General features: G+C 36.1%; 1 protein-coding gene across 1 annotated transcript in view; it reads right to left on the bottom strand.

The window, feature by feature from the left end:
• Window positions 1–717: 717 nt before the first annotated feature.
• Window positions 718–15,464, bottom strand: part of LOC145692225 (methyl farnesoate epoxidase-like) — a 215,555-nt gene continuing 200,808 nt past the window's right edge. The window contains exons 7-8 of the mRNA XM_081767522.1: window positions 5,085–5,223; window positions 718–1,128 (exon numbers count right to left, since the gene is read on the bottom strand). Of these exons, the coding sequence (XP_081623648.1) occupies window positions 929–1,128; window positions 5,085–5,223 (339 nt within the window). The 3' untranslated portion in view covers window positions 718–928. The remainder of the gene's footprint in view (window positions 1,129–5,084; window positions 5,224–15,464) is intronic.

The following is a 15,464-nucleotide window of genomic DNA, read 5'->3' as shown; positions in this document are numbered from 1 at the left end:
TGTTGCAATTTTAGGAGACCACTTGCATCCTATGGTCTGGATGTTGTTCCCAGACAATGACACCATCTTTCAGGATGATAATGCACCCATTCACACCGCTGGCGTTATTGCAGCGTGGTTTGAGGAACATCGGGATGAAGTTCAACACATGCCCTGGCCCGCCCAATCCCCAGATCTCAACATAATTGAACATCTGTTGTCCGTCTTGGAAACACGACTCCGGCGACGATTTCCACCTCCATCCTCTCTCACAGAACTGGCCGATGTCCTGCACGAGGAATGGTGTAAAATTCCACTTGCTACCATTCACGACCTCTATGCCTCCATCCCACGTCGCATCAAGTCTGTTCTGAAGGCGAAAGGTGGCCCGACACCATATTAATCTGGTAAGTTGCAATTTCGTTCAGGTGTTTCCATTTTTCTGATCACCATCTGTATGAGCATATGGATATCAATATGTGAAAGTTATTGTTTTAATGTGTCCTCCATGCGCCCTTAAGAATAATGTATAACACTTCATTGTGCTTGGCATTTTCAGTGAGACAAAGCTTCTTGCAAAATTTCATAATCTCAGTGAAGTTTTATATTTTCAGATGCAGATGTAAGTCGCAGTCACCTATAACACTAAATCATGTTAATAAAATTATTTTGTATCATTGTAAAGTGAACGTAAAGATTGACGAAAATGATATACAGATTGATGAAAATGGTGTAAAGATTGATGACTGCGACAGAAGTTGGATGATCGAGTACATCGTTCGAGCTATTAAAATAAAAATGTATACAAGAAATTTACAAAAACAATTCAATTCTTGATTCCAAGAATATAATCCTTCAATTAAAATATAATATATGGTATGAAGCTCGTAAAACAATGAACAATGTCAGGAAAAGTTTTCTTCCTCTATTCAATCGCAGTGGAATTACTTTATTTACTCATACTATCGATATATCTCTCACGAATAACTACACGGTATGACTTTGGTTTGACTACAAATCCATCGATTATCTCCACAGGTGGTGGCGCTTCATTTGATGGAACACTGAAGGTAAACTTTTGTAGCAGCAATGTTAGAAATTGAAAGAGGATCATCTTTGCAAAGTTTTCACCCAGGCATCGTCTTCGACCTGTAATTAAACGTTACATTTAATTACTACAAACTATTTAACATTTCGGAAAAATCAATTTTCATCGTCGGTATTTATTGTAAATAGTAAGATTATCTATTAAAATCATTTTTAAACGTTAAGATAATCTTAACGTTTAAAAATGATTTTATTTTCCTTACGAGAACCGTAAACTTCTAGAATGAAAATGATTCGTGTTCATTTTGCAGAGAAAATATTTTACTACATGACAGATTACATTGCTATTACAACACTAGCAGCTGTTCTGATGTGCTGCCACATAAGTTTTGGACAGAATGAGTTGTTACCTTGCGCACAAAATATACTCCAAAATTGTTCAGAACAAAATTAGAAACTGTTGAATCATTTTTCACCATGAAACACTTAAAAATTATTAATTTTATTAATTTGATCTCAAATTTAAATCGGCATACACACCATACCCAGAAGGGGAGGGTAGAGAAAAATTCTCCATGAAGTACCTGTTAAGTTTTCACCAAAAAAGAAAAAAAGTGAAAATAAATTTGTTATTATGAACAAAAAACTTATAACTACTTTGAACTTAGTGAAAACTTGTTTAATATACTGTTCACAAGTAATCTCACGAATGTTATATTCAAATCAACAATAATAATTTTAGTGAAATTCGGTGAAAATCCGTTTTTTACTATGAGACACGGATTTTTTTTATATTTACAAAGTCAGCAGAACGTAGAAAATGCTATAGAATTTACCACGCAATGGCATATTTTATGTCATTTGCTTGTTTGGGAGAATTCATGAAGACATCTCCTATGATCTACCCAACATGTTATATTATGCAAATAAAAAAAGTGAGAAAGTGTAAATGAAATAACTTTTATCAAATTCAATAACTCAATATAAACTAAAAAAAATTAGAACACGCTGTGAAAGAGCCCAAGAAACAAGTAACAAGAAAGAAAGCAGGTAACAACAAAATAATTCAAATTCAAGCAATAAGCCCTAACAGCAAAAAATAAATAAGAAAGTATCAGAACATCTTAAATATTCAAATCTCAAGAATAGCAGTGAGAATTTTGGTCACTTTAGAGCTCTGAATATTTCAAGTATTCTACAACGAGTGAGATAATCCATTCTTACCAATACTGACGGTTGATATCAAGCACTAATGGAATGTGTGAGATTGGACCTTCAATACACTAGCATGAAAATATTACTTCATCCTTTCTATTTCATACTAGTGTCCAAGAACCTCTGTCGATCCCCGCAAGTGGAATGAAGATTATTTTCTTTGGCTTAATTTTGAACATTGCCAGTGAGGTAGAAAATACGTTGGACGAAACAGCATTGGGACAGGATTACAGTGCAAAGCCTGTCAAAGATGTGGCGTTCTTGATATCTGCATTGTTTCTCCGAACGTCATCATATCCCGACACTCAGCGAACAAAGGCAGCGCAGCCACATTTCTGTTGACAGTCACAAACATTCTCACAGGGACGTATTTTCTAGACATTCTTCAGGCTTATACAGTACCAATGCTTTCCTATTCGTGCAGATAAGCAGCGATGTTGTAAAAACTGCAAACATGGTCAAGGGCAAGCTTAACTGCTGATAGTTTCGCAGGGAATACTGAAAGGAGATGGTGAAGACTAAATAGTGAGCTGTTATTGTCAATGACGAAGGAACATGTAACAAACGTCTCACTTTGGAAGCGATCAGTATGCAACACACTAAAATTAGGGTACTACACTATTCCTGGATATTTGTGTAATGTTTGGCGTGTAACGACAGCCTTGGCGTATACAAAAGTCATGGTGGAACAGAATTAACGTGTAGGAACAAAGAGACGGCGATACAAATTCATCAGAAATGTAACTCTCGTATGCATGAACATACCATGGCGTACAGCGAGAGAACGTGGACCAAAGCTGGAAGGGTGGTTAATAATGCAACGCACATGAGCTGAATAACTTCTGAGAAATATCTTACGACGATGGACTTGCTTCAACGTAAGGTCAAGAAACAGGGCAGTCCAGCAAACATAAGTTGCTAGGTTGGTGATTTCCAGGTGATGTTTAGTATAAAGTTACCTCAGCAGAGAGAAACGATTGGTTGAATAAGCAATACAATCCCTAATCTAATTTGGAGCAAATTAGACTACATTATAATCATAAGGAAACAATATGACCAGCACCCAAAGAGCAGTGAAAACGAGTAGATTTTTTTTAAAGAAAACAGACAAGAATATTAAGATTCCGAATACGAAGTACCTACGTTAAGCGATGATCAAAGGCCAAAGCCAGAAATTGGACCGTAATCCGAGAAACAAGTGCCACTGAGACACAGATCCGGATCAATAAGGCAAGTTATTGGCGGTTAAAGTGTACACGTTGAGGTTTCTCGGTCGCAAACAGAGAAGCTGTCTCACTCGAAAAGTGGATAGAATGATTTAATACCAGTTGGAGGTATCAAGTAATACCTTGAAGATATAGGAAATGACAATAAAGAATATGGTTGTTAACGCTGAGAAATCCACAGACAGAAGACTGAGTCTGTAACAAAACATGGTTGACGCTGACTTCAAACAGTGTAACTCTAAGAACATTGTCTTCAAGAAAATTATTTTCCCGAGAAAATTGCTCTGAACGACTATAATCCACATGCCAGTTAAACTTACATTCGTCAAGTAAGTTTGTTATGAACCCCGACATGTGACTACGAACACTACCTTAATAAAGATGTTTCAATCATCTATAGCACATAATTGTGTCATAAATCTTTCCCAAATCTATGAATACAGCAACGACGTGTTCATGATAGAATAAGATAGACTGAAAATGACTCAAAAAGAAATGTGACTATAAGTACTATAGAAGATATTTGTAGAACATACACACAAAGACCTTGCAGACCCAACTTGTAAGTGCAATGAGAGAGCGTACTAAGCGGTTAGCGTACGCGTATTTGGCGTGGAAGACCTGGGTTCACTTAACAGAGGGAGTTCATGTGGTTCAAATACCACCCTAAGCTGTAGATCCGCGTCTCATACAGCGTTGCTGCTGAAAGGAACGGAAAACTCACAATCAAGTCAAATGTAGAAAGTCTATAGCTCATGGCAGTTATTTCGCTTTTGACTTCTTTCAAGATTGGAAACACCAGAGGCAGGAAGCCATAGAGGCAGGAAGACCGGACCGCTTCTCTCCTCCGACCAGATATGATTAAGATGCTGCAATAATGCAATATGAGTATTGCGGGAAACTTTATGCAATTGATCCTAACACATACAACTAATCTCGGGGAACAGTATTATGTAACTTGCTTGGAGCAGAATCGAGCTAGAGAGCAATAAAGGTAATTGCTTTCATATTCTGTATTTCTGGTGTAGAAATTTGAAGGGTTCCTTTTGAAACAAGTACGAAAAAGATTAAACTCGAAAGAAATGATTACACAATCAGAGAGTAAAATATTTCACCACTGGTATATGGTTTTGATACTGGTATAAAACGAATTGAAAATTATGCAACAACTAGATAAAATACCTATTCTGCACATGAAAAGCATAAGTTTCTGGAAAATATTTGAACGCTATACTTGATTACCTCTTTATCCTTTCAGGCTGCGTATTTCAATCGAAATGAAACTATAATAACCGAATTAAACTGAAGTTCTAAAATGTTGGCTCCCTCCCTGAGGTTTATATCCAATACTTCATTTAGTGATGGATTAGGCATTCTAGTTGTCAAAAAGTGGTTATTTATTGAACGAACTTGACTGAAAACAGTAGTCATGAAAAGTTGTCGAATTAATTGTTAAATAAGTTTTAGTTAACATTAATGTACATGTTAAATAATTTTATTCTAAATTTGTTATATTAACATTTAAAATGTGCTGGAACTGATTGTTTGTAAACTAATTATACTGTATAGGTGAAGTGTTTATTCAGAAATAAATGCAAATAAAGTAACATAAACTACCTCCTCCAAATGGAAAAAATGAGTCGGTGTTAACAAGTTTCCCATCTTTTAGAAACCGTTCTGGGTTAAATTTGCTGCTATCTGGAAATGGTTCTTCGTCCTTGTGTGCCACACCCATGTGGAGGATGATATTTGTTCCCTGGAATGAAATACGATTATATACGTATAATGAATTTGTAGAACAAGATTTTAGCTAATTCAAAGATTACTTTTGCAGTTGTGTTTGATTCTTAACATCCCTTTCATCACTAAAGCCATAATGAGTATTGGACCTTTACAGTATATTGTTTTCCCACCAGAAATCGAAGTCAAGTCTTTCTGTATAATATCAGTAATTAAATACTGTATTGACTTTATGAGAGTAATATGCTAAGATACAGTACATTCTATTCTACAAAGAAGGAAGCTAAAAAAAATCTTTAGTAAAACTACACATTACACATCGAATATTTATCACATACGCCAACAGATTGAACGAAATTAGACATTTGTTAATCTGAAATGTATTGATGAAGAGCAAAGGGAAACGAGGAAGAAAAGTTTACACAGAAGCTTAGATTGTTCTGTTTTGTAGAAAGTGATCATGTTATGCACTAATCTTTAGTCAAGGAAATAAAGACAATTGGTGTACTTGATTACCCATTTATCCTTTCAGGATGTATATTTTAATCGAAATAAAGTGATAATAACCGAACTAAACTGTAAGTTCTAACAATTTTCTAATATTCATTTAAAACAATGGAATCATTTCCTTGCTTTTGAACGGTTTGGTCCTCTTTATCTTTAAGAAAACGAAATATTATAGAAACCATTCTTTCCCTCATTTTACTAGCAAAATTTCTAGAAACGTTTGCAAACGTGTTATTTTAAATTATTAGTACTAACACCAATTTTCAAATGCCCAACTTGAAGTGTTCGTGAAATACTGTTTTTGGTCGAGTTAAAAAGAGAGGTTCTCAGTTTGACCTGTATGGGTCTGTGTATGTTAAGTAAGACTGTACGCGATCATATTGAGAAAAGTTGGTTAATTTCAATGTGGTTTTCACTCATCGAATAACCAGTTCCCAAGGAAGGTTTAAACGTACAAAATATTTGAAGTAGTATTAATTAATTAATTATTATTTTTTTTAAAAAAATCAAACAATTGAAACCGCGCGTCCCATAACAGCACAAGTCCACTTTTTGGCACTATATGATTTATATATATCGTTGTAATCGTCTAACTGAGCTCTACCGTTTGGCGTTCAAAGCAACGCAGGTTCCCTGTCTTCCGCATGTTCTGATGTGTTAAGTTTCATTAGCACACAAGTCTATGGACCTATGTTGTTCTGAAAAGCAAACAGCGACTAGTTTATCGAGTGTTTGAATTATGAAAGCAACGTTCCACTGTCGCCGCATGGAGTAATTTAATAATTGAATACAAATCAAAAACTATAATTGCAAGCAAGATATTAAGTGGGCTTAGTTACAGGAACATTCATGATAACAGAAAACGCAAAAGTTGATGAAAAAACTTAGAGAGAGCATATAGAGCTAAAATTCCCCTGGAAGCTGCTAAAATCAGGGATATTGAAAAATACCTGTCCTCAATTTTACTTGCATAGCAACTTTACTTTCAGAGACTTCTGGACCAGTATGATAAAGATCAGACTCGCAGTGCTGAGGAATCAGTGTGGGATTCTGATTAAGTGAAGGTAAGATATGAGTAAACAATGCATTGTTTGTTGTATTACATTATTCTGAAAATACAGACTGGGTTTATGCACAGTGACTGTTTGTTGTTTTATTTCCAAACATTATTCCATAAACAAGAGTATATTCCTTTTCCAAATGAGAGTTATAGTATCTAAAACCAATGTAACAGACTAATGAGTTCCATAACAACACGAGTCCAGTATTTTCATTATTTTATTATAAACAAATTGCTTGTAATACTCGTCATTTTAATACTTAGTGACATTTGTTATCCAGCAAAGTGTAAGTATGAAAATATCTGATTTCCAAGCTCAAATTTCTAAGATTTATTCAGTTTTTATTGATTTTTTCAACATCTCTTCAGCTGGACTTGTATTATTATGGAAGTCACAGGTTCAATTCCTGCAACGTCTGAGAAAAACGCATTCTAAAATATACTATAATAATTAAAACAATGGAGTAAAACAGGTATCACAATTAAATAGTAAGGGCCATTTTTACCAGGTTTCTATAGCCCGTCTCCCGTAGCTTACCGAGCATTTCGAGAGACGTTAAACTGACAAATTTATTTACTTTCCAGGTTTCTCAAAATGGTTTGACACTGGTGATGGATGTTTAGATTATTGGCGATGTAATGACTGTTTACATACCGGTCTTGTTCAACTTCTGCACATCTTTCTCTGTGATTGGCGGCGAGGACCATTTTGGACATAGACATTTCCTGAACGAAAGCGACTGTTTTACTGATTTTTGTGTCAGTTTTCTGTTGTTTGAAGTGCCTAAATATCTGCAGTCTACTAACAACGAACATATAGAGAGTCACAATGTTCCATTGGTAGTGCTCGTATCTGGTTTCAGGTATCGGAGGTTTTATTTCAGGTCATGTGAATTCATAGCGAACAACATTGGGAGTGAGAGAGAGGAGGAGGCGGAAGAGAGGTTCAAAAACGGATTCAAAGAGGAATACATTCACATATGTAAGAATTAGAGAAACAAGTTGTCGGATAGCATCCATATTCTGAAGAAAACTGATATTTTGTGAAGCAGAAGAAATACGCAACTTCACACTAACAGAACGCTTTTGAAAGCATCAAATAACTGCACAGGAAGAGAAAGATCTTAACAATTAGAGAATGAAGAATTGAAGATTTACGGATCTCTAAGATGGGTTTCGAACTCAGAACCTCTCGGTTATGAAGCAATGACATTAACTTTTTAGTGTATAATTTCTCTAGTTACAATTACTTTCTTATTTTAGTTGATTTTCCATTAACTTTTATTAACAGCAATATCGAAACATAGAGAATAGTTAAATTTCAGAGGCTCTCTCACAGCAAATGAAACGTATATTAACCTTTAAACTACGGGATATTTTGATTACAAAATACCCTGTTTCTTGTCTTAACTACGAATATTACGATTTCGAAATGGTACTACAATAACTTTTTAACACGTTTTGTTTCATATGTTTTCGATAAATAGGAGTGAATAAATTGACTTCTTTGTAAACCCTTACGAAAACGCTTTAAATGTAGTTTAAAGGTTAAAGGTAAATTACCTCCGTAGTTTAAAGGTTAAAGATTTACCTTCGTAGTTTAAGGGTTAAGGCGCACGCGCTATCCACTACATCAACGGGAAGGGCATTTTTCGCTGCAGAATGCTACTTGAACCTTGCATATCTCGAGAATATCATCACTTTCGATGCAGGAACATTGGAAATACTGAATATCTTAATGCTATTAATAAAAGTTAAATGTTAAGTCGAACAGGTGTTCCAATGTGTCGAAAAATAAGTGTTTAAAGTGCATCCTTGGGAAGAGAATTCAACGTACTTCAATTTCTTGTATGTAAACATTCTTATCCAACAGTCGGAAATCTAGACATGGTATATTCTAAAATACCAACCGAGATTAGTATAAGTACGAAGTCTGGTCGAATGGTATAGGGGTTAGATGAATCTAAATTAACATTTTAATCTATGGAAAATATTACTGGGAAGTTAGTGTCAACTTGGTACAACCTATCCTCACTGATCTAGTCGCAGTCATTCCTCCACACCACTACAGTTAAGTCATACACAAGTGGTGTGTGTGGAGTGAAGCTGAATAGCTATATTTCTTTTCTTTACTAAGGTGTACTGCCATCTATTGAAGAAAGTAGTGCGTTGATAATTAATTTCTGTTTGTTTCTGAAGTGTTTTCTGTATACTAACTAATAATTACCACCAAAACACAGTGAAACCTGAATTGTCTAAGAAATTTAGGTCCGGCTAACCAAGCCCCGCTTATATTCTTGGCTCAATGCTCATTTTCAAGATTATTTCATGAAAATTCGTGCTCTTCAGTTACACAATGAGGATTATTCCATTTACATTCCGTTTTCATCAGCATAAGACTAAGAGACTTTTCTACATGCTGCACCGTTTCGGGTACAATATTTGCATTCCGATAGCTCGACCAGCCATGTTTCTATTTCTAATATCGATATAATTAATGTAAGAGTCGTTGATTTACGTTTTGATACATCATTGGATATATTGAGACAGACTGAGACTTGTAAGTGTCTACGGCACAGTATATTCATTAGATGAGGAGATGTGGGGTCTCAGTACTCTCTTTATGCTATTTACAATGAAATGCGTGTTACCTACATGAAAATCCATCAACATGTCCCTTCACTATTACTGTGGATGGGCATCGAACTACTATTCCTTATCCAGGACAGTTATCAACCTGTTGGAAATGTCTATCTTTTTCGCACCTTAACACTCAATATCCTCTTCGCAACAGCATCTCGGAGATATTTGCTAAGCACGATAGATAATCGCCTCTTATGTCATCCCAAATGACAGAACTAGGAAAAGTTTCTACTTATTCTGTGTTATTTATGAGTTTCCGAATCGATTCCCTCTACAAATATACACAAGAGAATATTACAACTATTCTGATATGTTGTTTTCATCTTTTCAAAAATGAAGTAAGTATCTTACTTCTATGGATAGGGACATTTACTGTATGTCCAATACCCAACACTTTCAATTGAGACTTGAGATTTACTATGTCATTAAAATTGTTCTGATACAGAGTGCACATAATCAATGTCTTTAGCGCAATTTGTTTATTCCCCCAATTGTAAATATTATTCTCTTCAAGAAGTTATGATAAGTGATTTCTCATTTTTTTCACATTATCAGATCATAGTTACCCTTGGTCGTATCGGTTGCGGTTGTTTTGTATCGATAAGATATATCTGTTCGTGATATTTATTTACTATAAGATGGCCGCGGTGTACACTATATTAGCGATGGTTACTGCCTCTATTTTATATGGTCATTCAGAGACAAATCAGTATAAACATTGAGGACGATTTTAGGCTGAAGCTGTTATCATTTTACTCACTACTATCAAGTGCTATCCATGTTATCTGAGGATTTGTTACCGGGCAAATCAGTAGCAGTACGACATTCCGCTACTAGGTGTCTCGAAGTATATGTATTAGTTACTGCACCATAAAGTTGCGTCATCTTTGGTGCGTTCAGTTGTGAGTAGTTGTCGTGAATGTCAAGACGTGTTTCTGTGCTTCTGCGACTTCTCAAAATGGCTGACGTTAAGGAGTAACAGATTTGCATAAACTTCTGTGTCAAATTAAACAAAACTGCAGCTTAAATCCACCTCATGGAGAAAGAGTCATTTGTTGAGAGTGCACTGAGTCAAGCAAGAACATTTGAGTGGTTTAAGCGTTTCAAAGAAGGCCGCGCATCTATGGAAGATAACAAACATTATGGTCGACCGTCAACATGCACAACACCGTGAGATGCACGCAGCATCATGAAAGTGCGTGATGTGATTCGCGAAGACAGAAAGCAGATAATTCAGATATTTGTAACAGACCTCGACTGTCGCATGGTACATATCAACGAATTCTATCCGATGAACTGAACATGAGACGAACTGCAGCGAAGTGTGTCCCTCGCCTTCTCAGCATCGATCAAGAAACCTCAGGATTCAGACGTGCACTGAGCTGCAACAGAGAGTTCAAGAGTGTCCAAACTTCTTATCCAAATTTATTACAGGTGATGAATGTTACCCATAAACGAAGCAGCGATCATCACAATGAAAGACGCCATCATCTCCAAGGGCAGAAAAAAGCTCGACAAATTCACAGCAACATCAACTCGATGCTGATAATTTTTTCAACATTCGAGGATTGCGCATAAGTTGTTTGTTCCGCTTAGTCAGAATACCATCAGGGAGTTTTTCTGCGAGGTTTTGAAGAGACTGAAGGAAGATTTTCTACCAAACGACCAAACGAAAGGCTAGTTGCTACACCATTACAATGCACCCGCGCACACTTCGGTCATTCTGATGAAATTCCTGGCCAAAACAACATGGCAATGGTTCTGTATCCTCTCTTACTCCCCTGACCTAGCCCTGTGCTACTTCTGTCTGCTCGCGAAGATGAAACTCGCGTTGAAAGGGCGACGTTTTGACCCCATTGGAGACATCCAAGTGGAATCGCAACGGGTCCTGAACAACCTTCACCTGCCTTTCTAGGAGTGCTTCCAGAAGTTACGTACTTACCGAAGGGGACTACTTTCAAGGTGATGGAGGACATTAGGATTTAAGTATAGTTTTCTGACTTTTACAATTACATTCTCGGATATTTTGGGTAGCTTTTCGTATAGTGTGTGTGGGAAGGTTTTTGAAACTAATATTTATTCGATTATATTTAAAGATCATGTTTCCGTATGTTTCATATTGAACTATTCATAATGTGTTTGTCGTTTGTAAAGTCTTTGTTTGAAACTAAATGCTACACTATTGTATAAACCTGGCATTGAAACTTTACTTTTTCAAAAGTGGTAGTTTTGGTTACCTCAACGCACCTCTAATTGTCTTTCTAATGTCAATCACTGGGAGATTAGATATATGAAATCTAAAATCAGATCTCTCTTTCAATGCCAAGAGAAGGAACGTAAAATATTATTTACCGTCTGTTCGGAAGTTTATTATGTCGCTTTGTGTGATCTATCGTCTAGCTAGGCGAGCTTGAGCCCTATCAAACGCATCGTCTAAATTAAAGAAACAATGAAACTAAAAACTGCAATCCGATGTAAATAATTTTGTACTCGAAGACACTCCTGAGCGTCTCTCATACGAATCGCTTTGATTGTATCACAACGATCGCAAAGTTCAATGTCGCCGAAACATACAATTGCCATTTAATGATTCTAATGGTTCTTTACTCACTGATACAGCGATAATCATTGACGAATTTTCCACATAGTTTTCTCAAATAGCTATGCTCCGAATTTCCTTCCAATTATACTTTAGTTTCCGATTACTCCTTATTATTACCATTTCAGATTTTTTGTGAAGAAAGTAGTCTCTTTCTGCAACCTATTACTGTTTGTGCTATACAAATCGTGCTTCACATAAACAGACCACGTGCTTGTCCCAGTCTCCAATCCAAATGGTATTTTATATTTGCTTTATAAAGAATTTGTTATACTTGTTGGCTTAATTCTGTGTGAGAAATACATTTTTTTAACAGGTGGTTCTATTTTACAAAGTGAGAGGATTGAGAGGATTGCTATCTGTTACTCAAGCTGGCAACTTCCCCATTTGATCAATCTTACCGACCTATCACGCTGCTCAATATGAAGATATTTTTTACCAAAATTATGGCCAAATAGCTTCATCTTATTATTCACAAAATTATCAGCCTCTTCCAAGCTGGTTTACACACGACTTTTAAAATTTATATAGCTCTTTGAAAAAGAAGGGAAGTCATTTCTTCCTTTTTCATTTAAACGCACTAAGGCGGGTGTCATTTCATTAGATTATGAAAGAACAGGGTGCGAATTGGCGGGGGGATGCCAGGGATTTCCCCCCCTGACAAAAATCTTTCCCATCCTAGAGAAGAAAAATTTTATCCCTGGCAGGGATAACTTTTTCCCCCTCTGGAGTATTTTTAAATGGACATAAAGATAAGATAGAAAAAGGGAACAATTCTTACTTTGCGTAGCTAACCTAAATATTACTTGAGTGAAAATTTATGAAAGTGCGCATATGGGTGAAATTCATACCCCCTGGGAAAATTTTTCAATTCGCACACTGTGAAAGAACGTTCTACGGTCTGTCCCACCAATATATATTTTCCGTCCTAGAGACTTGAAAGATTCCGATTGCCTTAATATCACTACTTCAGACGTTGCAGTAAAATTTCACTCTCCGTCTCTACACAAATGGCCACCTTTCTCCAGCTCTCTCTATAAGTAAAGGTGTTCGTCAGGGCTGTATCCTTTTAATGCCCTTATTTAGTATAGCATTAGAACCGCATTTTTATAAATTTGTGCAATTTCGCACTGATATTTTACATGATTTCCAACAGTTAAATGTTGAAACGTATGATGAAGATATTACTGTTAGTTGTACTACTCCTACACAAGTTATGCTTTTCTTTACTCAAGTGGCTTCCTTTCAACAGCTTAGTGGTCTCCAACTTAACATCACAAAATCTCAGTTATTTTCCGTTTGCTGAGTTTTAGAACCTCAACTCCCCTGAGTTACTGTTTCCTTTCCAACAAGTATTCAACTTGAAATCTTACGAATCCATTTCCAATCTGACTTAAATTCCACATATATACATGTCTAGGAACCATTAATTCAGGCAATTAGTGAACCCTTACCTTGCTTTTTCTTTCTCTACCGCATAAAGTTCTCTACTTAAATACTTATATCAGCTCTAATACTGCGAGAATCTTCCTCTTAACAGAACTATACACAAAGCTACTAGATTTTCTTTTCGCTTTTTTTTTTTTTTTTTTTTTTACGGAGAGGTACCGCAATACTCATGTAAACCAGCTTTCAACAAGTACAATTTATGACCGACTATTGCGCTCAATAGGTAGCGTGTTGGGCATCTCTTTGGCCTAACAATACTTCTTATTTAAGATTCCAACACCGATCCCCATTTATTTACTGTGAATTATTTATTTATTTAACAATCACCAGATACAGCTCAAAGGCCATTTTACACTGGATATCCAACAACAACAATAACAATGGAAAGGATTTGGGAAGGTATCGGCCAGGGCTTGTTTAGTAGGTACCATCCTGGCATTTGCCTGATAGGACTGAGGGAAACCCTGGAAAACCTCAGTCAGGATGGTCGGCAGCGGGATTCGAACCCACGACCTCCCGAATGCGAAGCCAACGCTCTACCACTTGAGCTATTTTTCTACCGATATTCGTACTTCCGAACTAACGTTGAAACAATTGTATTGATGTTTCTTAATACGACATAATTCTACCCACATGGCTCTTCAACAACGAAGAAATCCTCTACACAACTAGCCGAAAATCTGGAACAATATTTTCTCACTGTACCTTTCTGTAAAGCTAGTTGATTTGCTGTCTTTCGTACATTGTTACCTATCAATGAACGTTTATATCAAATTTACTGTAGTTTTTTTTTACCTCTTTGACTTCATTGTCAACAAGAAGATACCATCTGTCATCACAATACATCCTGTTTATATTCTTCCTTCGTATGGTGCATTTTTTGTCAATTTGTGAGCTAACTTTCTCGCATCTCGCCAGAAGCTATACTACAAACATGGGTTCGGTTCCCAGATATTTTTTGTTTCATTCTCAAAAACATCGCATTGTCTAGTGGCTTCTTGGCACTACTATCCCTTGCATCTCAAAATATTCACTTCTCAATACACCTTATAGTTACGGGAAACCTTTGAAAAGAACCTTCTTTGCCAGATATTTGATTGTTCTACTTAATGAATGATTTTGTAACACTTACTGTCTTATCATACTTACTCATCATGTTATTTAAGCTTTTATTCATTTATTTTTAAGGATATATTTATTTTTCATTTCTGTTTGATTGTCTCTTTCTCTTCTGTGTTTTTACTGTCATATACTTTATTGTTTGCTTAGTATTCTCTGTAATTGTGTTTATGTATAGTTAATTGTGTAACCTAATAAAAATAAAGAGAAAAGGTGGAAATAGTTATCCCTATTTGCAACCATATTTGAATCTCTCCCCTTCCTCTTGCTTCTCCCCCTCTCAATGTCATATCATGAACTCATGTAGTCTAGGAGCCTGCAATGGCTCAGTGGTAGATCGTTCACCTCTGGTGCATGGGGTCCTTGGTTCGATTCTATCACGCGCGAAGTGAGCTTTGTGATGGGCAAACACCGTATGCGTAGGTTTTCTCGAGGCTCCCCGTTTCTTCTTACTTTCTTCGTTCCACCATTTCATCCATTTCTCATCATCACCGTTTCTTTAGCCTAACCGGCATAATCGTCGGACGTAAAATTTAAAGCTATCATTTTCAATAGTCTGCGATCAACTTTCCGACTACTGGTACTACGTTCTACGAATAGGCAATCGTGACTTCCTATAGGTTTGTTACTAATAGGCTGTAGACATTTAGGCACTTCAAACAGAGAACATAGGCTCAAAAATTAGTAAACCATGAACTAAAAATAGGCATATAAAATATCCAAAAGCTAACAAAACGTGGCAAACTCTTAAGTTACTTATATACTTTTCATAGATAAATCTTGCATTTTATGGAGGAAAAGATTTTTTAGAAGCGAAAAACAGTTTTGTATTATCAGTGGTCAAACTCCATTTCCTTTTATTATGGTTTTGGAAAGGCGT

This window comes from Thermobia domestica, chromosome 8 (genome assembly GCF_964235325.1).
Source record: "Thermobia domestica chromosome 8, izTheDome1.hap1.1, whole genome shotgun sequence".
NCBI classification, from domain to species: Eukaryota; Metazoa; Arthropoda; class Insecta; order Zygentoma; family Lepismatidae; genus Thermobia; species Thermobia domestica.
The sequence above is the reverse complement of the archived record's forward strand: the minus strand, read 5'-3'. Positions and strand labels throughout refer to the sequence as shown.